Source organism: Ceratotherium simum, chromosome 29, assembly GCF_057802395.1.
Source record: "Ceratotherium simum simum isolate JZ-2026a chromosome 29, ASM5780239v1, whole genome shotgun sequence".
NCBI lineage: Eukaryota > Metazoa > Chordata > Mammalia > Perissodactyla > Rhinocerotidae > Ceratotherium > Ceratotherium simum.
This window is the reverse complement of record NC_141928.1, coordinates 22711670-22735852: the sequence shown is the minus strand read 5'-3', so window position 1 is coordinate 22735852 and position 24183 is coordinate 22711670. Positions and strand designations below refer to the sequence as shown.

The following is a 24183-nucleotide window of genomic DNA, read 5'->3' as shown; positions in this document are numbered from 1 at the left end:
AAGGATAGACTGAAACACGCCTAGCTGTGGGAATAAGGAAGACAAAGCAATTTATTCTGCCTGGGGCCGTAGGAGAACGGAAACCATCAAAAAGGTGACATCCGAGCTGGGCCTTGAAGGATGCTGGAGCTGACCCACCAGGCCAATTCTGAAGTGTCACCGCCTCGTGCATGGAGAAAAAAGTCTCACACTGGCCCCAGCTGACTCCTATAAAAACTCTGAGGCAGGTCTTCCCATCAGCAATCACCCCCATTTCACAGAAAGTGAAACTGTGACCCAGAAAGGAAAAGGCGAACCGCAGGGTCATTCTGCGTGTGCGCGGAGATGTCGGGTCCACGATCCAGGCGGACAAACTCAGTTGCGAGCTCTGCCCAGATTCTGAGACCTGCAGAGCACCGGAATGCGGCAAGGGTGTGGACCCGGAAGTGGGGAGAGGTCTGATAAGAGATCTACCCCTTCAACATTTTGCCCGGCTCTCTCAGCCACGCCCTCTGCCCCACGCTTCTCAGTCACTCACCCCCCGCTGGGCGAGAGGAAGTCGGCGTCGTCTTCATCGACCGCACCGAACATTGCGCTGGCTTTCCTCCGGCTGCTGGGAAGAACTCGGGGTTCTTCTCGGACCTTTCACCGCCGACGTCGTGAAATGGCGCGCGGCGTCTGCTTTCCGGCGGGGCGGAGACAAGCCGCGGGAGGAGGTGGAGCCACGGCACAGGGGAGGGCCTCGTGGGACGCGCGCCGCGTGGCGTTAGGATTCTCTAGCCAGCAGAGGCGGTGAAATACGCGGGAGCGCCGAAGTCCTGCGCAGGATTGGCCAGCGGAGCAGGCGGGGGCGGGGCAGAGACCGCGTTCAGTGGCGGTCTCCGACACGACGAGCCGGGCAGAAGTGGAGGGGCTTCCGAAGAGTGGTGGAGGGGTGAAGGGTTACGATTCTGAGAAGGAGGCGCCGGTGGCGCGACTGGATCTAGGAAGGTAAGCCCCCCTCCCCCCGCCCCTTTCGCAACCCTGGCACGGGCACAGTCCTTTCCCCTTCGGGACAAGGACCCTCCATGCCACTCTTCTCAGCTTGGCGAAAGGAGAAAGGGCCCGGGACTGGCCGTCTGCAGATCCGAGCTTTCGGCCCGGCCCCTACAGTGACATAACTGAAGTGACCTTGGGGCAAGGTGTTCGGTGCCTCAGTTTCCCCATTTGTAAAAATGGGCGTGACGCCCCTACCGCTTGTTCCCTGTGGCCGACCTCGCTATTTATTCAACGGGCTATTTGTCCAGTGCTTCCTGTGCCGGCTGGTTAAGAAGCTTTTAGACCTCAGAGGTCATCGAATTCAATCCGTGTTCCAGAATTTATGGATAGGAAGAGGAAGGAACTAAACACTCTGATGACTTAGACGGGCTGGATCGCTGGTCTCTTGATTCGGGACTTTAGTGAGCTGATGGGTGAACAAGAACCTTATCAGCCCTTAAGCACTGCGTGCCTTACAGAGTGGTCGTTGCGAGACTGTGGCTTACATCTTGAGAGAAGGCCCCTCTCTAGAGTCCACCTATGCAGGAGAGCTGGAATATTCTCGGGATGGGCGATGGAAAGGAGGAAATTTTAGAAGCTGAAAATCCACAGCCCCGACCTTGGCCTGGGTTTTGCTTAGTCTTCCTGCCACAGATCTAAGTCAACATCAGTTGTTGCTGACTTCTCTGCCTCCAGTCCATCCTCCCTGTATCTTATGTAAGTGTTTCTTTGGTTAACCTGGTATAATTCTTGGCACAATCTCCGGGTGGGCCTGGCTTAGCCAAGTTGTGGATAAGCAGATAATGTCCCACTGTAGCGTCCATTTCCATAGATCTCCCTGGAGTTCTTTTACTCGATGCTTCTCTCAGTCAGGTTCGCACAACAGGTGTCCCTTACCTGAATGTCTCAATCTGTTAGCATGAAATTGAAGTGAAGTGATTTGTAGCTCCCTCCCGGAAAACTCCATAGCTCCTAGTACTTCCCTTGTTCCGCGTTTTATTATAGTTTATGTACTTCTACCACATTGTAAGCTCCTCAAAGACGGGGGCAATTTTATTCATCTTGGTGTCTCCTGTGTCACGGAGCACCATCTTGCCCATAATGGCTTAATTTTTTGTTAGATTGAGTAATTCTTCCCTTATTCCTTAATTTACTCTCTTAGGACTTTTTTCCCATGTGACCCAAAGAGGCCAGTAGTTGTTCTTGCCTTCTATAGATAGCTTCCAGAAAGAGAAAAATGTTGTACTAGCTGTGAACTCTCTGGGTTACTTAGCCTCTTTTGTTAATTGAAGATGATTTTACTAATGTTTAAAACTCTAGGGGAGGGGAAAGAGGGGAATAGGATAGCGAGAAATATTATATGTAACTCTAATTTTAGTTAGTAAAGTATTCCTCTGTAAACTGAGAGAGAGGGCTGTTGTCCACTTCCTTGTTTATTTTACAGATTAAGATGGTGGGAGCAATGAAGGCTGACAGTGTTAACGCAATGATGTAACTGGAGTCTTAGCACATAACTGGAACTCTTTGCGGTAGTTCTGTTTAGAAAGTGGACTTGGCTACCTCTCAGGAGAAAAAAAGAATGAACCGCATAAGTAACATAGCTCTTTGTAATCCCTCTCCCCAGTTCTGGTCCTTGTCCTTCCAGCGCTGAAGCATCTGAGTAGTGCTTTGAAAAAATGCTCAAGGATCCTTTGAACGCTTATCTTTCGTTCTTGCCTGGGGGCATTTTCATCCAGCGTGGTTAAGTAGCCTTTTTAAATGCCGAAATCCTAAAATCTGGATCAGCCGTTTTGATATTTGGGACACCAAAATATGCATTCCCGGATCACTGTTGTGGAAACACGGCTGCTGGTTCTGATTGGCAGTATGAGGAAGGGAAAGATAGTGGTGAGGCTTCCTCAGTCTCTCAGGTTTTAAACTGCAGGATTGGGTGCACTTAAAAAGCCACTGTTTTCCTGAATTAGAATATTGGACTAGGATTCACAAAACCTGAATTTTCATCCCAGCCCTTCTAACTCACTGAGCTTTTGGCCCTGGCTCCCTAAACACTTTCTAAAAGGAGTGGGTTAGACCTAGACATCTAAGTACTGCTAGGGATACAGAGGTTAAGTAAGGCACAACTTTGGTCTCAAGTTTGAATTAAGTGTTTTGTTTGTTTTGCTTAAGTACACAGCTTTTAGATGCATTTATAAAATGTATTGACCCCCTGAAGGTTAACCAGGAAGCAGCAGTTTTAACAATTCCTTTCAAATTATCAGCAGTTTTGCTACAGAGATGACAGTTTTTATGTACAGGTACACCCATACTCATCTGTACTGGTGAATGCATTTTAAAATTAATAGTTTAAAGTTATAACCAAGTTAGATCATAGGTGTGGTGATAGGGATATGAACTGAAGATAGGTTTGGCGAGTTGGTATAGTGTTCATTCTGTTCAGTCGCTGAAAACGCAAAAAAGTCAGAACACAATTCAAGAAATATCGTCTGAAAACCTGCTATGTGTACAGCACTGTGATGGGTGTTGCCTGGGATAGGAAAATGAGTAAGTCATTGTTCCTGTCCCCGAAGTGCTTATAGTTGAATAGTGGGGTTAAGCAAAGTATGGGAATAACCATAATAGAAGACATAGCAAGGGGCTGGCCTGGTGTCATAGCGGTTAAGTGCTCGTGCTCCCCTGCGGTGGCCCAGGGTTTGGATCCTGGATGTGCACTGACATACCACTTATCAAGCCATGCTGTGGCAGCGTCCCATATAAAGTGGAGGGAGATGGGTATGGATGTTAGCCCAGGGCCAGTCTTCCTCAGCAAAAAGAGGAGGATTGGCAACAGATGTTAGCTCAGGGCTGATCCTCCTCACAAAAAAAAAAAAGAAAAGAAGACAGCGAAATAAGTGCCATAAGTAGAAATTAATTATTGTAGGATTTCAAAGGAAGAAGAGATCATATCTAGTTTGATGGAGGGTGTGAGGTTAGATAGTGGGCTTTGAAGATGAGTGGGATTCCAAGTGAAATTGAGGAAGTAAGGCTTTCCAGGTTGTGGGGGTGGCTTTGGCAAAGGCACAAAGGCAGGAAAGAAGGCCCAGATTTCTTAAAAGAGTTGCCCTCTTATTTGATGCAATTAAGGCCAGTAGCTGGTTAATTGAAAAAGTGAGTTAAAGCAGGGACTTATACAGACATTAGTCACACACAGACCTTAAATATTTTATTTTAACTGAAAACATGAACATCTTTTTGCCATTCGTTTGACATAAACCTTTTCTTGGAGTGTAGATCTCAGGGATCTGCAAACTACAGCGTGAGAGCCAAATCTTGTCCTAGCCTGCTGCCTATTTCTGTAAATAAAGTTTCATTGGAACACAGTCACGCTCATTTGTTTGCATATTATCTATGGCTACTTTCATGTACCAGGTAGAGTTGAGTAGTTGTGTATATCTGCGTGCCTCATCTTCATCTGGTCTTTCCAAAGCTTTCAACTTGGTTTTCATGGAAACAACTATTAGAGAGTCTGTGTAGTATGGTAGTTACATTCTTTTTTTTTTGTGTGTGTGAGGATGATTAGCCCTTGAGCTAACATCTGCCGCCATCCTCCTCTTTTTGCTGAGAAAGGTTGGCTTTGGGCTAACATCCGTGCCCATCTTCCTCTACTTTATGTGGGACACCACCACAGCATGGCTTGACAAGTGGTGCGTCGGTCCGCGCCCAGGATCCCAACCTGTGAACCCAGGGCGCCGAAGCAGAGTGCACGAACTTAACCGCTGTGCCACGGGGCTGGCCCCGGTAGTTACATTCTTAAGCTCTGGAGACAAATTGTTTTGCTGTTTATTAGTTGTATAGGCCTTGGGCAAGTTGCTCAGTTTCCTTCTTTGTAAAGTAGAGACAATGATAGTGTCTAGTTCTTAGGGCTCTGGTGAAGATTTTGAGTTAAAGCACTTAGAACAGTGCCTGGCAGATAGTAAGCACTCAATTAATATTAGCTGCTGCAGTTTTTCTCTTCTCCTTTATACTTCATTGCTTTACATAATACTTGATTGGATTATATATTTACAACAATAAGCACCACTGGCATAAGTTGGTTTGTGAGCAACCACAACTGATACCCTTGATAAGCACACAACTCCCCTGAGAGGGAGAGCGGAAGTATTGCTCCCATGATATTGGAGAACAGCCTAGCTAGTGTGTTATCAGCCAAATTGGTTAGGAGAGTTCTGCGGAGTAGTTTGCTAAGAGTATAAGACAACAGTACACATAGGGAAGTAGTGGACTCAAATTGAAAAGGAGACCAGGGCCATATTTATCAAATACTTTGAAGGCCAAGGTGACAAGTTTGTACTTAGCCCAGTAGGAAATGGAATTTTTTATTCTAAATGACATGATTGATGTGGAAAAAGAATTCAAATGGTTTAGGAGTGTATGAAGTAAAAAATAAATGTTTCCCTAGCCCCCACTCCATGTGAGTAGCCACTTCATTTTTCTAATAGTCCTCAGAATGTGGAGTTGTAAGGATTGAATGAGATAAGGCATGGTAAACACTACTTGGGGCACTGGCATTAATCTGTTAGAAACCTCAATCCAGTCTTTCTTTGCATTATAATCGCAATTTGGAAATGAGGAAAAATGAAGGTTCTAGACTGAATGTGAATAAAGTTAAATGACTGCTGTAAAGATCCTTAAGTCTGTTCCTCTCCTTGTTCTTGTTGCACTTTGGTTCTGCTGTTGATTCCTCTCTGTGCCTTCCTCACCATAAGTGCCACCAAAGAGAAAAAATATGGCATAATTATCACTGGAAAAGCAAATGTTTACAGTGACAAGATGACTTCAACTAGTGGGAGACGTCAGATAAATCAGTGACCAGGCAGCACCCAGATAACTCTGCCATTTAAAGTTGGCAAGCCAGGCATGACGGGGGAAGAGGGAGGGAGGGAGGAGGGCAAGTTGCTGATGCCTGCACTCCCACGTGCGGCTTTTAGCATAATAATGCCACTTAAAAAAATCAAGTTTTCTGTAGTTTGGGACTAGATATGAAAAGTCATCAAGAGTCTGATACTTAACACATTAAAATGAGCAGTTTATGCCAAAAGAAATCTTGTAGTAGAGACTGCGAAGGAAATGCTTTTGAAGTTTCACTGCTTTGAGCAATATCATTTCATGATTTAGGTAACCTCCCCAAGCAGAGGAGGGGCCCATCCTTAGGAATGCAAAGCCCTGCGGAGAAGGAAAGGGTTGAGAAGGGTCCACCCTACCTCTTTTCCTTTACACAAAGGCCCTCGCCTTTTATGTACAACCTGCTTTTGTAGGCTAAGGACATTATGCAATACAGCATAATGAGATAGAAACCTGCATGACTAAAGTAAATATGAGAACTGGGTTGGAGGGCTCTCTTAAAAACCAAAATGCTAGCAACCAGAGTTCGTTAGAGATGTTAGAGTTTGTCAGAAATGTTAGAGGACTTTTTTCAGCCAGGTCGAGTCTTTCCTCTAAATAGGTAGTAAAGTTATTATAAAACTATGCTGAGTGTTTATATAATTTTGAAGCAGTTTAGAGCGACCTAGAAGTTTCAGTTTATGAAACGAAACGCAGAGAAATCCTGCTAACTATGCCCCTGGGTGCCCCCATTCCTCTCTCCTACCTTTTCTGATGGCTTTTTATCAGCTCCCACACAGTCCTGTGCATAATCTATATCTTAGTACATCTTATACTGTATTTTAATTATTGGTATGTATCCCTCTTCCACCACGCTGAGCTTCTTGAGGACAGGGGTTCATCATATGCCTTCACTCAATAGATACACGATAAATTTGAATGAATGAGTGAATGAATGAAGAGACTGAGTTCCTGGGGGTCACACAGACAATAAGCCCCAAAGGCCAAATCTAGGACCCTGGTCTTCTGTCTCCTAGCCCTGTACTTTTCCACCACACCATGCAGCCTCTATCCAAGGTATTGAACAACTTTTCTCATTTTCGTTTATATTCTCTCAGTGCATTTTCATTAAATCATCCATTACTAATTAAAGGGAGGGAAGAGTAAAAAAGGAAAAGTTAAAATGTTTTCTAATTTCTGCCTCATACCAAATTAATTCCCAGTATTCTTCACAGGCAAACTAACAACATTGTGATCTAGATGATTGAAATCTTACGTAATATGACTAAAGGAAAGTTTAAGCAAGGGGAACCTTTATCAGCCTTTGATTGTAACAAGAAGGCAGTTAAGCAACGTTTTGCCAGTGTGTATGTATCCAACTAGCTAGTGTTCTTTAAAGGAAACTGTAAGAGGCTTTATATATGTACTATATATATAGTATATATATATAAACTATAAGTGACGTGAAAGTGAGCCCTATATGTGACTCAGACATCTCCTTTCAGAGATTAATTTTGTCATCTAATGAGTAAACAAGCTATTATTAATAATATTTCTAATTCTACTACACCTTAGAATTAGAAAGTATTTTGACATTTTATTTGATCCTCACAACCCTGTGAGATTGGCAGGGTAGATGTTTTTATATCCATTTTGCAATAAAGGAACTAATGCTTGTTGGTTTTAGGTGACTCGTGTAATGTCACATGGCTAATATATGGCAAACTTGTGTCTATAGCTCAGAGCCTCTGATGTCTAGTCCAGTGTTTTGCCCACTCTTATCACACTGTCAGTAAAACACTCCGAAATCTTTACATAGATCATAATAGAGCACTCATGGTTAGCACATTGGAAATGTGTCAAGACTACCGAAGGATCCAGTAAGAGGAATATGAAAGGGTCCCTCGTGATTGCTTTATTCCAGGATGTGGCTTAGCCAACAACATAAGGTATCAGAAAAATGGAGTATAGTAGCTGGGAGATCCACTCCCCATTGGACTTAGGCCCTTCTGTCATTGCATAACTAAAAGACTTTTTCAGTTTGTTTGTTTGACATATCAAATTTGAGTTGTCCTATTCGGACCAGACAAATAAAAGCTTTTCTAAAGGCCTTTGGGAAGAATGTAGTTGTACACTTGATCTTCTTTGTACAGAAAGGTGAGAGTGGGCAAGAGAAATAGGAGCTTCTGTGTTATTTGCCACTAAGACGGGATATGTAAAGCTCAGAAACCCCTCCTCCTGGGCTGCTTCCCAGCAAACCGTCTGGAGATATGGACGAGTTGGGGAAAGCGGTTAGCCTAGTGTCACAGAAGCCTTATATGAGAAGCAGATGTTATGCGTTCAGTCGACTAAAGAGTATATTAGCGTCATTATTCAATAACATGAGCCTCAGTTTCTCCATCTGTGAAATAAAGGAGTTGGACTTAATTTCTTTAAGTAGGAAATATATTCACATGGTTCGCAATTCAAAGGGTACATGAGGATATTTAGTGGAAAATGTTCCTTCTACTCCTATCTACGTCTGACCAGTTTCCCCGCTAGGGATCACAATGTTACCACTTTGTTGTGTCCCCACCCCCAGAGGTAATATAGGTGTTTACAAGCAATGTGTATATACTTTTTACCCTTTTAAAATTTTTTACAAACCATTACCATTCTTTGTGCTGCAGTTAAAAATTTGGAATCTTATTTATTTAGCTACCCACTAGTGGTAGCTATGAGGTTAGACATACTCTTTGGTAGGAATAACCTAGGAATATGCAACTCAAATGTGTATCTTTTTATTCCCACAAATCTCATTTTATGTGTATGAAATCATAAAGATCAAAGTGAATATTAGATTAATACGAACTCGGCTTATAAATGAATGAAGTTGTACCTTTAGAAGAGACAATTTGATTGGTGTTGACTTTTCCGATTTTAGAATAAAGAAACTTGTCTATGGGACATGCTTTAAGCACCCACGGACTCTCTGTGGGATAGCTCTGATAAACTGTGGGACAGGAGATAACCAGGCTCACCTGTGCACTATAGCTCCTAAAGTTATAAATGAGAGGATTATAGGGCCTAATATGTAGCTTACTCAGATAGGTCCCACCTTTTCAAGTATAAGCTTTCTTCAATACCAAATTCCTAGGGAAAATTGCTACTGGGTAGCTCAAACTAGATACCTCACTAGACTTCTTTTTTTTTTTTTTTTTTTTTTTTTTTTATTTATTTTTCCCCCAAAGCCCCAGTAGATAGTTGTATGTCACAGCTGCAGCGGAGCGCATGCACTTAACCGCTAAGCCACGGGGCCGGCCCCTCACTAGACTTCTTTCTGCCTGTTATTTGCACAACTTGTAAAAGGCCCACAAGCTTTCCAGAAACTAAGCATGAAAAGAGTTTCCTTTATTCTGGTTGCAGAAATACCACAAGGTGTATGGTGTATGTTATAGCTTAGAATTAAGGGCTAGGGGCCAGCCCCGTGGCTTAGCGGTTAGGTGCTCGCGCTCCACTACTGGCGGCCCGGGGTTCGGATCCCGGGCGCACACCGACGCACCGCTTCTCCGGCCATGCTGAGGCCGCGTCCCACATACAGCAACTAGAAGGATGTGCAACTATGACATACAACTAAATACTGGGGCTTTGGGGAAAAAAAGGAGGAGGATTGGCAATAGATGTTAGCTCAGAGCCGGTCTTCCTCGGCAGAAAGAGGAGGATTGGCATGGATGTTAGCTCAGGGCTATCTTCCTCACAAAAAAAAAAAAAGAAGAAGAATTAAGGGCTAGAATTACTACTCCTTACTTACTCTTAAGATACTACGATAGAAAAGATAAGATGGGCAAAAACATAATATAATGTAGCATATTTCCATTTCAAGATGGCAGTCTGAGCACATCTCTTTTCCTTCCCCAAATCCTAGTGAAATGACTCTATAAATGTAAAAATAAGAAAAAATGTGATATTGTGATTTATAATAAGAAATATATATATTTGGTCTTGATCCTGTTTCTGGCACAGAGCTCCTAAAACCCTTGGGATTTCTTAAGTGAGGAGAGCTATAGAGGTGTCTTTTGTTATGTTAATGAGGCGACTTTTGGAAAGGCGATCTCCCCCGCCCCCCAAGGATGGGGGCTGGTTGCCAGTGAAGCCAACGAATGTGATTGGAGAGTTGGAACTTTCAGCCCCTGACCTCCCTGGAGGAGAGAAGGGTTGGAGATTGACTTCAGTCACCAATGGCCAATGATTTAATCAGTCATGCCTATGTAATGAAGCCTCCATAAAAATCCAAAAGGTTGGGGTTCAGAGAGCTTTTGGGGTGGGGAATCAGAATGCTTCTACGTGCCACTGTGCCCGAGCCAGAAGTTCCTTTGTTCAGGACCTTGCCCCACGTATCTCTTCATCTGCCTATTGATTCATATCCTTTAACATCCTTTGTAATCAGTTGGTAATCTAGTGAGTTAATGAGGTTCCTTAGTTCTATGAGCCGCACTAGCAAATTAATCAAACCCGAGGAGAGGGAGTTTTGGGAACCTCTAGATTTATAGCCACTCAGTGAGAAGCACGGGTAGCAACAGGTTATCTCCGCTGAAGTGCAGGGCAGTCTTGTGGGACTGAGCTCTTAACCCTTGGAATCTGGTGCTGTCTCCCGGGAGTGTCAGAATTGAGTTGAATTGTAGGACACCCAGCTGTTGTCGGAGAACTGCTTGATGGTGGAGAAACCACCCATAAAAAGCATCTTTTATAATTAGAAAACAAGGAGAGAGAAGCCTGCAACTTGGAGACACTTCAAAGAATACAGTTGCAGTTTGGAATCAAATTGAAGCAAATTATTGACAACCTGATTCAACATAGGTGAAGGATGTCCTTGCCTCTGAAGTTAAGTGGATAGGATTCACTCGCACACCCCGAAAACTCCCAAAATGAGAACAGCAAAGGTTAGAAAGAAAGGTTAGCTGTGGAGTAATGGGTGAAGGATAAATCAAAGGACTTGGGGAATTGTACTTATGCCAAGTTTAGAAAGAACAGTAGATTAAGAAGTAACAATAATGGATATCGAGGGTTTACTGTGCTTAGGCACTGTGCTAAGCAAGTGTTTAAATGCACGCTGTCATGAGGTAGGTGCTACTGTCATCCCTATCTTAGAGGAAACTAACTTGCCCTCCTAACGACTATGCTCTCACCTCCGTGAACTTGTAACAATCCTTACAGCAGTCCCATGAGGTAGGCTACTTTTATTATCCTAATTTTAGAGCTGAGGCACAGAGATATTAAGTAATTTTCCCAAGGGCCCCAACCAGTAGGTACAGTTTTACGAGTTAGAGTGAGTATAGCTCCCTTGGAGAGCCGCCATAAAAAAGAAAGGGAAGATATCATTTCTACCCACAGCTTCCTCCTCATGTTTTTTTGTTTGTTTTTGGTGGGAAAATATCTTTCCTGCCCATGGCTTCCTCCTCCTGTTTTTTTGTTTGTTTTTGGCTATTCAGAATCTCATACTCAACTCCCAATCTCAGAAATGCAGGAGTGAATGGTTAGGGACAGACCCTGGAGTGCTCAGCTGGGAGCATATCTTAATTTCGTTAATCATGTTGAAAACTACATCCAGCAATTTCTCCACCCAGGGGTTTGTTTTTTTTAAGTCAGAAAACAGTGCATTTCCTGTTTGAAGTCTGTCTTTCTGGTAGTTCATTTCCTACATTTCACAACTAATCTAGAAAAATAAAACTGCAGGAGATAGATCATTTCACCTTCCTCTGGAACTTAGAGATTTTATTCACACAGTGAGTGAAAAAACCCCTCTCAAATCCCAAAGATCAGTCATATGGTATGAAATTCAGAGTTAGCCCAGAAGGCACTTCGATTATTAGATGGTGGTATGTGTAAATTTTAAGTGAGATCAAGCTAGTTCTGTGCCCTTTTGGAATATCAAAATAAACAAATGCTTTATTTTAGTTCCTAGTTGAATTTTGACTTTCTTTTTCTCTTTTTTTTAAGCTCTCACTTGTTAAACCTCCAGTCCTTAGGTTCTATGTTCTATATATATTGTGTGGTACGTCTCTATAATTCAGAACTATGGTTCTGGAGCCAGCCCTGATTGCTTAGTTGGTAAAGTTACGAGCTCTCTGCTTTGGCGGCCCGGGTTTGTTTTCCCAGTCGCAGAACCACGCCACCCCTCTGTCAGTTGCCATGCTGTGGTGTCGGCTCACATAGAAGAGCTAGAAAGACTTACAACTAGGATATACAACTATGCTTGGGGCTTTGGGGAGTAGAAAAGAAAAAAAAAAGAACTGTGGTTCTCAAATTTTAGAGTGCATAAGAATTAGCTGTATAGCTTGGTAAATATCTAGATTCTGAGGCCCCATTCCCTGAGAGGAGATTCAATAGTCTGGAGTGGGGTCCATAATTTTCTTTTTTAGCCAAAAATCTCAAATGATTCTGATTCAGGCAATCCTTGGACGACACTTTGAGAAACCCTTGAGTTAGGAGGAAAGTAATTAACATTTATTATTTACTAGGTATGTTATTAATGTGCCAGTTACTTTCATATATATTTTTACATTTGATGTTCAAAATATTGTGAGATTTTATCCTCCCAGTTTTATATATGATCCCCACAGAGTTTTAGTAACTTGTTCCGAGTTTCAGAGATGGCATAACTTTATGCCAGTCAGTGGTCTGACTCTGAGAACCAGGAGGGCTCTCACTTTTGCTCTTTCTGCTTCAGCAAGGTATCTCTCAGTAAGTATTAAAAGCCACTGAAACGTTAGAATGTCTAAAGCATATCACATTCAGAATGGGTCTAGAAAAGACAAGTGTACGTTTGTTTCTCATTGAACAATATTATATACACCTAAACTTTTCCACTTGAAATAGGCCCTCAAGATGAATTATTCTATCTCTTTGCTAAGGAAACTGTGACCATAAAGGTTAAATTACCTAACATAACGGAAAAACCCAGGCTAGAACCAAAATTTCCTGATTTCTAGTCTTACGTTCTTTCATAATTTTATTAATTTATTTATTTTTTCCCCCAAAGCCCCAGTAGATAGTTGTATGGCATAGCTGCACATCCTTCTAGTTGCTGTATGTGGGACGCGGCCTCAGCATGGCCGGAGCAGCGGTGCATCGGTGCGCGGCCGGGATCCGAACCCCGGGCCGCCCGCAGCGGAGCGCACGCACTTAACCACTAAGCCACCGGGCCGGCCCACGTTCTTTCAAATTATAATAATGATAAAGGTTAAGGTGGGCTGCAGAATTATCCAGAAGACTGTTAAATCAATGTTTGGGAGTGATGACTCTTTGTAACAACATTCAGCATTTGAAAGTTCATACAGAGGCATAATAATTAGAGATGATCTGGTATTTTAAAAGAGTAGAATAAATGGTCCATAAAAATAAGTGTCCATAAAAATTGACATTTTTATGAGTTTTTCTTTAAAAGTTCTGTTTCTGGGGCCGGCCCGGTGGCATAGCGGTAAAGTTCGCGCGTTCTGCTTTGGCAGCCTGGGGTTCGCTGGTTCGGATCCTGGGCACGGACCTACGCACTGCTCATCAAGCCATGCTGAGGCGGCATCCCACATAGAAGAGCTATAACTGTACAACTATGATACACAACTATGCACTGGGGCTTTAGGGAGAAAAAAGGAAAAAGAAGAAGATTGGCAACAGATATTAGCACAGGGCCAATCTTCTTCAAAAAAAAAAAAGTTCTGTTTCCAGCTCTGAAAATATATAGGAGAATGACGTTTGGGGCTTTCCTGAATTTTAACAGAAGGCTGAAATGCAGCCTGCAGCTCAGGCTGTATGGAAGTCCACTCTCACCTTACTTAGAGCCACATAGAGGTAGAGCAGCCAAGAACACTGCGGGTAACAGTGTTAGCACAAATTGTATGCCACAGCATGGTATAAAGCATTGCAAGACACAACTACTCTGGAGGTAGATAACAACTAGATTTAGCTCCTCCTGGACAGCTTAACGGAGAGAGACCTCATAGACTTGACAGGGCACGTGGATAGCTTGACCTTGGTTTACTCCAAATGTAGGGAATATCCACTTGTGGCTCCCAATAGATGTAGGTCTACATTTCTTCCTAAGCGTCTCTCAAAACTACAGCTCTGTTTCCTTATCTCAGTTGTTCTGGATTGCCTGCAGAAAGCCAAATGGTTAACTTTGTGTTAAGAGACAGGGACTCAAGATAGTTAGATCAAAGTACCATGATACAGGTAATAGAAAGAGCACTGGACTTGACATCAGAATCTGGATTCTAATTGCAGACTGCCACTAGACCAACTGCCCCAGGACCTTGGCTAGTCAGTTAACCTGTGTACCTTGATGTTCCATCTGTACAAGGAGTAGCTGTTCTTGTTTAATCCAGGCCTGTCCTTCAAGTACAGGTTTGGAAACAGTGCATTGTCGTGGCTCAGGAAAAAGACCTAAGAACATGCCACAGAAGTCAGTGAAGTTACTATTGGACCCAGACTTAGAATCACTCAATCAACAAATATTTATTGAATATGTACCTAAAAGGTATATTAGACTGCACATAGCCTTAACCTAAGTCTTACAATGCTTTCTATAAACAAGATGTGGGTCATTTTCTGCAGCCTCATTGTTGAGCCCTCACAGAGCATAATAGTAATCCACAGAGTAATAGTACTGCTTTTACATATGTTATGTGGTCTTTTTTTTCCCTCAGTATTTCTTCCCATTCATTATCTTAGGAGAACAGGACAGATGTTATCTCCATGTTTCCCTGAGTTGCGGATGAAACACTGAAACTCAGAGATCAAAAGTGGTTCTCAAAGAGGTAGGGTGATTTTGTCCCCCAGGGGAATTTTGGGAATGCCTGGAGACATTTTTGGCTGTCACAACTGGGATGGTGCTACTGGCATTTAGTGAGTAAAGGCTAGGGATACTGTTAAACATCCTACAGTGCCCGGGACAGCTCATGCAATGAGGAATTACTCAGCCCTAAATGTCAGTAATGCCAAGATGGAGAAGCTCTGACGTGGGTGTTTTACCCAAAAGAACACGACGTGATGAAGTTGGACAGACCAGAAGCCAAATCTTGGACTCAGTCTAGTGTATTTTCCACTGTGCCTAAAACAGGGCATTAAAAATTGGAGTCACTTAAATTCTGGATTTATTGCTAGTGTTTTGGGGAGGTATGAGTGAAAAGTGAGGTTTGTTTATACCGCTGTTGAAGGTTTCCATGTATAGGACAGATTGTATAATCCAATAAAAACCTGTTAAGCACTTGCTGTGTGTCTTACAGTCTGCTGTCCATGTCCCCGCAGGGAGCTTAATCTGCTTTCATCATATTTTTTTAATTTATTGAGCAAGTAGCAAATTTGAGTCATTTACCCAAGTGCCTTTGAAATCTGGACACAGCCCCTTTAGCAGCCTCTATAGGTAGTACCTACTGCCAACCTAGAGACCCATGGGACTTTTATAGGACATGTCACCAGGACACTCAACTAGAAATTAGCAGAGCCAGGATTTGAATACCGTCTGATTCCAAACTCATACTCTTAACAATATTCTGAAAGCTTAACTCTCACCTACAAAGGGTGGCATGTGACTTGAGAAGCTCTTATAATCCAGGATAGTCATTGTAGAATATTCTTCGGTTTTGCTCCTCAAACCATTTTATAACTCAGAAATTTGAAATTTCTCTTAATCCTTCTAAAATTTTAGCAGATATCTTTCTGGATTCTGACAGATTAAAGGGTTATACCCAGGCTCTATACGGATTGTTGTTTTTTTTTTCCTTCTGTGAATGCCTCACAGAAGAACTTGAGCAGGAACTATTAGTGGGAAAGAACAAATGAAGGCCAGTTATTCTCCACAGCAGCCAAAGTACTCTATAATTATGAAGCTGATCCTATCACTCCCCTGCTGATTACTGCTAAACAGCTCCCAGTTGCTCTTGTAATAAAATTTAGTCTCCTTAAAATGATCTATAAGGCCTTAACTGATACCCTTTCTGCCTCTCTCTTCAACCTCGTTGGCCTCTCTTTCTCTCACTCACTGTGTTCTGTTCATACTGACTTTGAATGACCTTGATTATTTTTTGCCTCACGGATGCTGTCCCCTTCCCTTTCTACCTAACTCCAATAATTTATCAGTCTGTTTAAATGTTACCTCCTTTGAGGGGGCTTCTCTCTTTCTCTCTCCACTTGCCCTCCTCCGTCTAAATTAGTTCTTTCACTTTTATTCTCTACCACAGTGCTGGGTTGACTTCCTTCATACCACCTATCACAATTTATAATTATATATATGTATACATATTTATTTGTTTACATATTTTAAATTGTTTACATTTAGAGTAAACTCCACAAAGGCAAGAATCTGGGCTTTTTGTACCTGGCTCCTTGTAAGTAGATAGTGAAACCTACATGGATATTGTAAGAGTTAAATACTTTTTGGGCCAGCCCCAGTGGCCTAGTGGTTAAGTTCAGCACGCTCCGCTTCGGTGGCCTGGGTTCGGTTCCCGGGCGTGGATCTACGCCATTTGTCTGTCAGTGGCCATGCTGTGGCAGCGGCTCATATGCAAAAAGAGGAAGATTGGCAGCAGATGTTAGCTCAGGGCAAATCTTCCTCAGCGAAAAAAAAAATTAAATACTGTTTGAATGAATGAATATTTGTTCAGTGCTCTTCCAGATGCAGTAAGGAGGTAGAAATTAGTTGCTTGCCATCAAGGAACTTGCTGTGTATATATGCTATTTTTTATCTTGTATTTTAAGAACTGTAAGTCAAATTTTCCATAAGAAAAGATTGCTGGAGAAATTCAGAAAAGAGATTTCTTCTGTCAAGAATTCAAGGAAAATCCCATGGAAAAGGTAGCATTTTAACTAAGCCTTAAATAATGAGCTAGATTGTAAACTCAAAAGAGCAAGGGCCATGTTTTAACTTTATCCTAGTTCTGACACATTTTAAGTGCATAATAAATGTTGAATAAATAATGGCAGGAATTGCATACATGCAGAAAATGAGGGATAAAAGGCATTGCAGGGAGTGACACAAGCCAAAAAGGCATACAAGTTTCCAAGTGCTAAATTTATTCGGGAAAAGTGAGTAGATCATTTCAGTGGAATATTTGAATGTGAAGAGGATTAGATTGAGATAAGGCTGGAAAGTAAGTCTGTAACAGAGAGACATAAATGCCAAATAGTGAGCATAAGATAAGTGTATCATTAGCAAAAGTTGGATGTGAAGATACTTAGGTTTCTCTTTGCAGACACAAATTAGTTCCTGGGAGTACAGCCTAACATGCAAATTATGGCTTGAGAAATACATGCAAATGATATCTGGAGTACAGATACTAGTTTAGCTTGGAGTACTGGTTCTGTTATCAACATCATTACCATCAAATAGCAAGATTCAGATTCCTATAGGGCATTTTCTATACTTGGCTTAGCTGGAAAGAGAGTGTTTGCTTCCTTATATTTCTGGAGGGGAGCAACACACTAGGCTGACAAATCCCTAGGAGTGTTTGAACAGTTATTATAGAATTCGTATATTCCTGAGAAGCTCTATGCAGTGATTTCTAAGGTCCTTCCAATTATAGTGAGATTTCTGTGACCCACAAATTGAGACAGGGCACTCAGTGTTCAATTTCAGGTGTTCTGCATATAGATGAAGAAATGGCTTGTCCATCTCTTTCCAGGCCTAGTTGTTGGAGCCAGACTTCCCTCCTTAGCTGGGTCAAGAAGGACAAGCATCCAAGAGGAGCCTATTAAATGTCTGTGGTTGGGGCCGGCCTGCTGGCGTAGCAGTTGAGTGCGCGTGCTCCGCTGCGGCAGCCCGGGGTTCACTGGTTCGGATCCCGGGCACACACCGACGCACCACTTGTCGGGCCATGCTGTGGTGGCATCCCATATAGAGTAGAAGAAGATGGGCACAGATGTTAGCCCAGGGCCAGTCTTCCTCAGCAAAAAGAGGAGGATTGGCAGATGTTAGCTCAGGGCTGATCTTCCTCACAAAAAAAAAAGGCTGTTGATGAAGATGAGAAGGAATTTTGGAGAAATACTTCCATTCAACTGTCTCTCCTACCTTTTCTCAATACTGTCCTATCAGCATGATGACGGAAACAGGCACAGATTGAAAAGATCGTAAAAACACTTTAGGGTATTTTGTGAGACCTAGTCCCAGTCAGAGTTGTTAGGAAAAGCACAATGTGCTATGACTATTCAGAGATCTTAGAACTAGACCTTGGAAGATGAGGAGGATTTGTTGGAGTAGAGATTGTAAGGATGGGCATTCCAGACTGAAGAAACAATGTGAGCAAAGATACTAGGCAGAAAAGTGTATAATATGTCCAAGGAACAGTAGAAACTTTGGCTGTTGGACTCATTTGGCCTGAACACAAAGTACATGTAGGCAGAAAGGTAAGTTGAGGCCTTTATCTTAGAGATCTGTGATCTCAGAACAGGGAGGTGAATAGACAATGGAGAGGTGAGTAGGCAGTGGAATTTTTTGAGAGACAAATAGAGCCGTGCCTTAGGTAAATTAATTTGTCATTGATGTATCATATAGGATGAACAGAGGGCAGGGGTACCATTAGGAAAACCCATGTTTGTAGTAGAGCTGCTGATGGCAAAAACCAGAGGCAGGCTGGGTAAATCTTCTTATTTACTCGGAATTAGAAAAAATGTTCAAAACTGTGAGATGTGTGGTGACAAAGTCGTGACATTGGATAAATAGTAAGGCAGGTTTAAAGATTTTATTTATTTATTTTTCCCCCAAAGCCCCAGTACATAGTTGTCTGTCATAGCTGCACATCCTTCCAGTTGCTGTATGTGGGACGCGGCCTCAGCATGGCCGGAGGAGCGGTGCCTCGGTGCGCACCCGGGATCCGAACCCGGGCCGCCGGCAGCGGAGCGCACGCACTCAACCGCTAAGCCACGGGGCCGGCCCAGTAAGGCAGGTTTAATAGAGAATAAGCCCTGGGCCAGGAGTGAGGATACATAGATTCTAGCCAAGCTACCTCCACAGCTTTCTAGTATAACATTGAACAGGTTGCTAAGCTCTCTGTGCCTTAGTTTCTCTGAACCAAGAAGAGCGATTGTGAGGATAGAATAAAATAACAGTTGGATTTATAGGAAGGAAATGCCATTGTTTCGTACGGTGTCATTTGTTCAGGTTCCATGCACTTATTCATTTAGTAGATGTACAGAGTAAAGACATTTTCAAGTTGATCTCGTCTTACAGTTTGCTCTGTTTTCTCCACTGTCCTTTTATGTGGCGCTTGTCAAGGGTTAGTGCCCTAGAGACTTAATTCATATAAAGGATCTGAGTTCAGCACTTCAGACCACTAAAGGTCAATAGCAGACAGCGTATTCTCGTCCTTTCTTCCATTTTTAGAAACAAGTATGAGTTTTGTTTACAGTCTCCTTACATTTGTCACAAAAAGCAAATATTTTCCAGAAGTACCTATAAAGGCAAATTAGGCCAGAAAACGTAAATGTTAGATTCTTCCAAGAGCTTTGTGTTTTCATACTCTAGGCTTCTATGAAATGAGTAGGTAGAACTAGGTGAATTTGTAATACTCTTCCAACTCTTAAAACATTTAACTTGTCTATATTACTTCCATATCAACTATATTTTGCTACTTCTTGATATAGAGCTATTGAATAATTTCTAAGCATAGCTATCAAATATTATTATATAGCATTTCAGACTCGCTAAGTGGTGGAGAAGAAATAGAGATTTGCCCAGTGTGTCTTGAACAGATTAAGGAATTATCTGTCTTATGTCTAAGTTGCCAGGGGAGAAAAACAGAAAAGCAATTTATTTCAGCAAACACTTATTGTAATCTACTACTGTGTGCAGGGTATTAGAAAATGCGGGCGATTCATAGATAAATAAGACAGGGTGCGGTCCTCATAGAACTTAGAATCCAATAGTAAAGACAGGGACAGAGAATCATTCTGTTCTCCTGGAAAGTGAACTGAAAAAATATAGAATTAAGTTTTAGCTCTGGGTGAAACTTTATTAATCATGTAATTCATTGTAGATACAGTTAAGGAAAATGAAGCTCTAAAATATAAAATTACTTGCCCAATATAGTGTTTATCACCCACATCTCTTTCACATTTAAACTAGTCCTCTTTCCTTTATATTTTGTTGCTTATATGGTAGTAGCATGGTCCATTCATGTTTGCCCAGAAGGCATAGGTGATCTAGAGATTGGACAATGGGCATTTAAAACATTGTTTGTCTTGAGCATATGCTCTCTTGAAAATGATAGTCTTCCATGGCTGTATAATGCTCCTTGCAGTCAGTTCCTCCAGGTCTGTCTTGCCCCAACAGATTTCTCATCTCCTTTGCTCAGCCTGAGCAGCCTAATAAGGTGGAATGGAGATGTGGAAAGATGAAATTTATAATAGAAGGGGGTCACCTTCAACCAGTATCTGGAAACCAAGTATTTCTTTGTCTTATCCTGATTAGAATCAAATCAGGCCCTGGCCTGGTGGCATAGTGGTTAACTTCGTACACTCTGCTTCGGCAGCCCGGGGTTTGCAGGTTTGGATCCTGGGTGCAGACCTACGCACCGCTCGTCGAGCCATGCTGTGATGGCATCCCACATACAAAATAGAAGAGGATGAGCATGTACGTTAGCTCAGAGCCAATCTTCCTCACCAAAAAAAAAGGGAAATCAAATCACAGGTTTGCTTTCCGTCTTTTCCATAGATAGATAGGATGAGATTCTCAGAGCAGCTCCTGAGTTACCATCCTTTTTACTAAAATAGATATTCTTAGCCAAGAACTTCTGAGTACAAAAGCTACTCCCACTCATTCATAGCTGCTCTTGTATTCTGCTGAAAACATGTCAGTCCATGCAGCATTTCTTGTTTGCCTAGATCATTGGCCACTCATAAATGAAGGCTCTTTAAGTTTTAAGTGTAACTGTTTGAAGTAGTTTTCCCTTTATGTCTCTGGCAGTTGGTTACTTGGGATGCAGCCCATTAGTCTGATGTATGAATAATTCAGCCAAATAGACTCTGCTGTTACTTAAAGATCTAGATTGTGCGTAGTTTGGTTTCTTTCCATGAGAAGTGCTCGCAGGGAATCCTGTGCAGATTGTCTGAAGTAGCAGAGCTCGCCTGGGTATATGGTGAAGAAAGACAAAGTAATATTGAAATCTGCAAATAATCACTAAATTAATTCTTTGCCGGTTCTATCAATATCTTTCTCATCTCAGCCCAACCATTGCCATGAAGAAAGGCAAGTGAGAATTTGTTGTAGATGACCCCTGGCAGTTATTTTTATCATCAACAAAGGCAAAAAGTTGGAAGGGAAAATGGTAGCCTTTGTTTTAGTGAAGATTTTTGAAAGCATAGAATCTAAGATTCTTTTTTTTTATTTTTGGTGATAGTGATGTGGTGGGGTTTTGACAATTATTCTACTGAGTTCCAACTGTCTTTATAAACCTACAGTTGTGGTGAGTGCCCTATCAACTCCCATCACCTGCCAGACACTCTGGGTGGGTGGGTGTATGTGTGTGATTTTAAGGTCTTTTACATTTCTTTTTTTTTTTATTGACCTGACCTATTTTCTCTCTACCTCCATTGCATCATTTTACTGACTGTTTTAGTACATTGATATGGCAGAACTTCGGGAGTCATAAGTTTTTGCCAGTTCTGGCTGAGAACCTGTGTAAACCTGATTTGCTCGAGTCTAATACCCTTTGTAAATGAAACTGGCAAAATTAAGTATCCTTATGATCACTGCACGTCAAGAAGGACACAGGCCAAGGAAAGGCGGCTAAAATATCCAAAGGGGTTGTGTTATATTCATATAATTATGACGACATTTCTGCCAGTCAATTTGAAGTAGGAATGTGAGGCTAGGGCCTAGGGGATGAGTAGAACAATATCATAGCCTTCAAGGGGAAGGGTCTTGCCACTATATATTCATCAAGTTGTATTTCTCCGTCCTGTTTACTGGAAGCTTCTATGTTTTTTCTAAACAACTCCAGTATATTGGCCTGGAATGCCAAGTTATGGAGAGGCCCCTAAGCCCTATTTATTATTGCAGTATCTCCCCTTTACTCCTACATCTCCTTTACCACCACCCACCCCGAAAGGACTACGTAAGTGTGGAATTCATAAAGCCATCAAGAGAATTTTAAAGTTCACTTTATAGGGGCACTTGAAACAAAGCCAGAGCCATTTCTCAGAATATCTACTAACCCCGTACAGGTCATCAAAAGGCAGGATTAGTCCAATTAAACTGGCTGCTTGATCGTGTGAACATAGTCCATAAGCATGAATCCCTGTTTATGGTAGTCTGCTGTCTTTGACCTTGAATTTCCCGTATCTGTGGTTGCCAAAAGCTTGTAAGTCACCAGTCATAAATAACGACTGCAGAAAGCAGAAGAGCGACTGGATAGATTTCTCTTCGTTTACTTTTTTAAAAATCTAAAAAGAAACATGACCCTAATCGTTTTAAGAATAAAAACTTTCTTCTAATCTTCCTTATCATGGAAGTCAGGAAAGACTACAGGCAGTCTCGGAAAGAATTGTCTGAGGCTCCAGATTACATCTGTCTGAGCTGGAGATGAGGGCCCATGTGGCAGATGTATGACCACTTCTGTGTAGTCTTTTTGTGGGTTCTAATCTTTATAGTCCCCATGGATTATTGTTTCTTATCCATTGTTGTGCAATACCAGGAAAATAGAAGAGAATTTGAAGTTCAGACTAAACCTATTAGAAGTAAGGTTAGTGCTAAAACTGGGAATGGGCATCAGAATTTAGCCTTCTCGCTAATTTCCTAACTTCTGTCCATAAAAATCATGTTTATTTTGCAAAGAATCTGGCCCTCTAGTTAAGTTTTACAATGTGTTTGTGTTGGTGGAGTGGGGCAGGAATAGAGGAAACTTCTTTTGTGATGACCCTCAGAAGTAGACTGCGAAAGAATTAGACCCTTGAATACAAGGAAGTTTTGAAACCTATTTGTATAAACACCACACCGTCCTTATTAAATGGTGGAAAGAGGATGGGGCCAGCCCCGTGGCTTAGCGGTTAAGTGCACGCGCTCCGATACTGGCTGCCCCGGTTCGGATCCCGGGCACGCACAGACGCACCGCTTGTCCGGCCATGCTCAGGTGGCGTCCCACATACAGCAACTAGAAAGGATGTGCAACTATGACATACAACTATCTACTGGGGCTTTGTTGAGAAAAAGGGAAAAAGAGGAGGATTGGCAATAGATGTTAGCTCAGGGCCGGTCTTCCTCAGCAAAAAAGAGGAGGATTGGCGTGGATGTTAGCTCAGGGCTGATCTTCCTCACAAAATAAATAAATAAATGGGGGAAAGAGGAGAACAGAAAGATATGCAAAGCTATATGACATCCAACGTAGAATGTGTCATTTCATTTCTCGTATCTAATAGTATTCAGAGCAATAGAAACAGGTTGGCATATAGGTACCCTAGAAACTGAATAGTGTAAAGCCTTCCTGAGAAATAAACTTCTTGGGGCTGGCCCAGTGGCGCAAGCAGTTAAGTGCGTGCTCTGCTTTGGCAGCCCAGGGTTCACAGGGTCAGATCCCAGGCACGCACCGATGAACCGCTTGTCACGACATGCTGTGGCAGCATCCCATATAAAGTAGAGGAAGATGGGCACAGATGTCAGCTCAGGGCCAATCTTCCTCGGCAAAAAAAAAAGAGGAAGATCAGCATTGGATGTTAGCTCAGGGCTGATCTCCCTCACAAAAAAAAAAAAAAAAAAAAAGAAAGAAACTTCTTAACTATTTTATCTGAACTAAGTTCATAGAAACTCATGCTTGATTTTTTTCTCTAATCAATTCCTGGACCAGTTCTCTTGTATTTCTTTAAAGATACATGTGTTTTCTACGATAGAAGAAGGAGCTATTATGAACTATCCACATAAGTGTTGATAGCCACTTCGTGGTCTCAGTTTGGAGACAGGATATGCAGAAAGGGGCTTGAAAGTGGGCTTGGCTAGAATGCTTCATAGGAGGGCCGGCCCCGTGGCTTAGTGGTTAAGTGCGCGCACTCTGCTGCTGGCGGCCCGGGTTCGGATCCCCGGCGCGCACCGACGCACCACTTCTCCGACCATGCTGAGGCGGCATCCCACATACAGCAACTAGAAGGATGTGCAGCTATGACATACAACTATCTACTGGGGCTTTGGGGGAAAAAATAAATAAATAAATTTAGAATAGTTCGTAGGAGACAAGCTAACAGAAAGCTAATATTGTGATTAATGTTTTCTCCCACAAAGTTCATTCACTGAATTTTCCCCTATCTAAGGTATTTTATCCCCTCATATTCCACATAATGATGATAGCTTTGTCAGGCACTTTGCCAAATGCTTTATGT

At 42.3% G+C, this 24183-nt stretch overlaps 2 protein-coding genes across 7 annotated transcripts in view; one reads left to right on the top strand and one right to left on the bottom strand.

The window, feature by feature from the left end:
• The window catches only part of FKBP15 (FKBP prolyl isomerase family member 15), a 70665-nt gene extending 70014 nt beyond the window's left edge, over positions 1-651 (bottom strand). For all 5 annotated transcript variants that reach the window (XR_015548948.1, XR_015548949.1, XM_087419267.1 and 2 more), the window contains exon 1: positions 518-651. Coding sequence is in view for 3 of the 5 variants with exons in the window: in XM_087419267.1 (XP_087275393.1) it covers positions 518-570 (53 nt within the window). In the remaining 2 variants the exon portion in view is untranslated. The remainder of the gene's footprint in view (positions 1-517) is intronic.
• A 107-nt stretch (positions 652-758) lies between these two features.
• Positions 759-24183, top strand: part of SLC31A1 (solute carrier family 31 member 1) — a 35197-nt gene continuing 11772 nt past the window's right edge. The window contains exon 1 of one of the 2 annotated variants that reach the window (XM_004423342.3): positions 759-969. The gene's annotated coding sequence lies outside the window, so the exon portion shown is untranslated. Of the gene's footprint in view, positions 970-1013; positions 1714-24183 lie in introns of those variants that run through there. The other variant, XM_087419273.1, reaches the window with a different exon arrangement.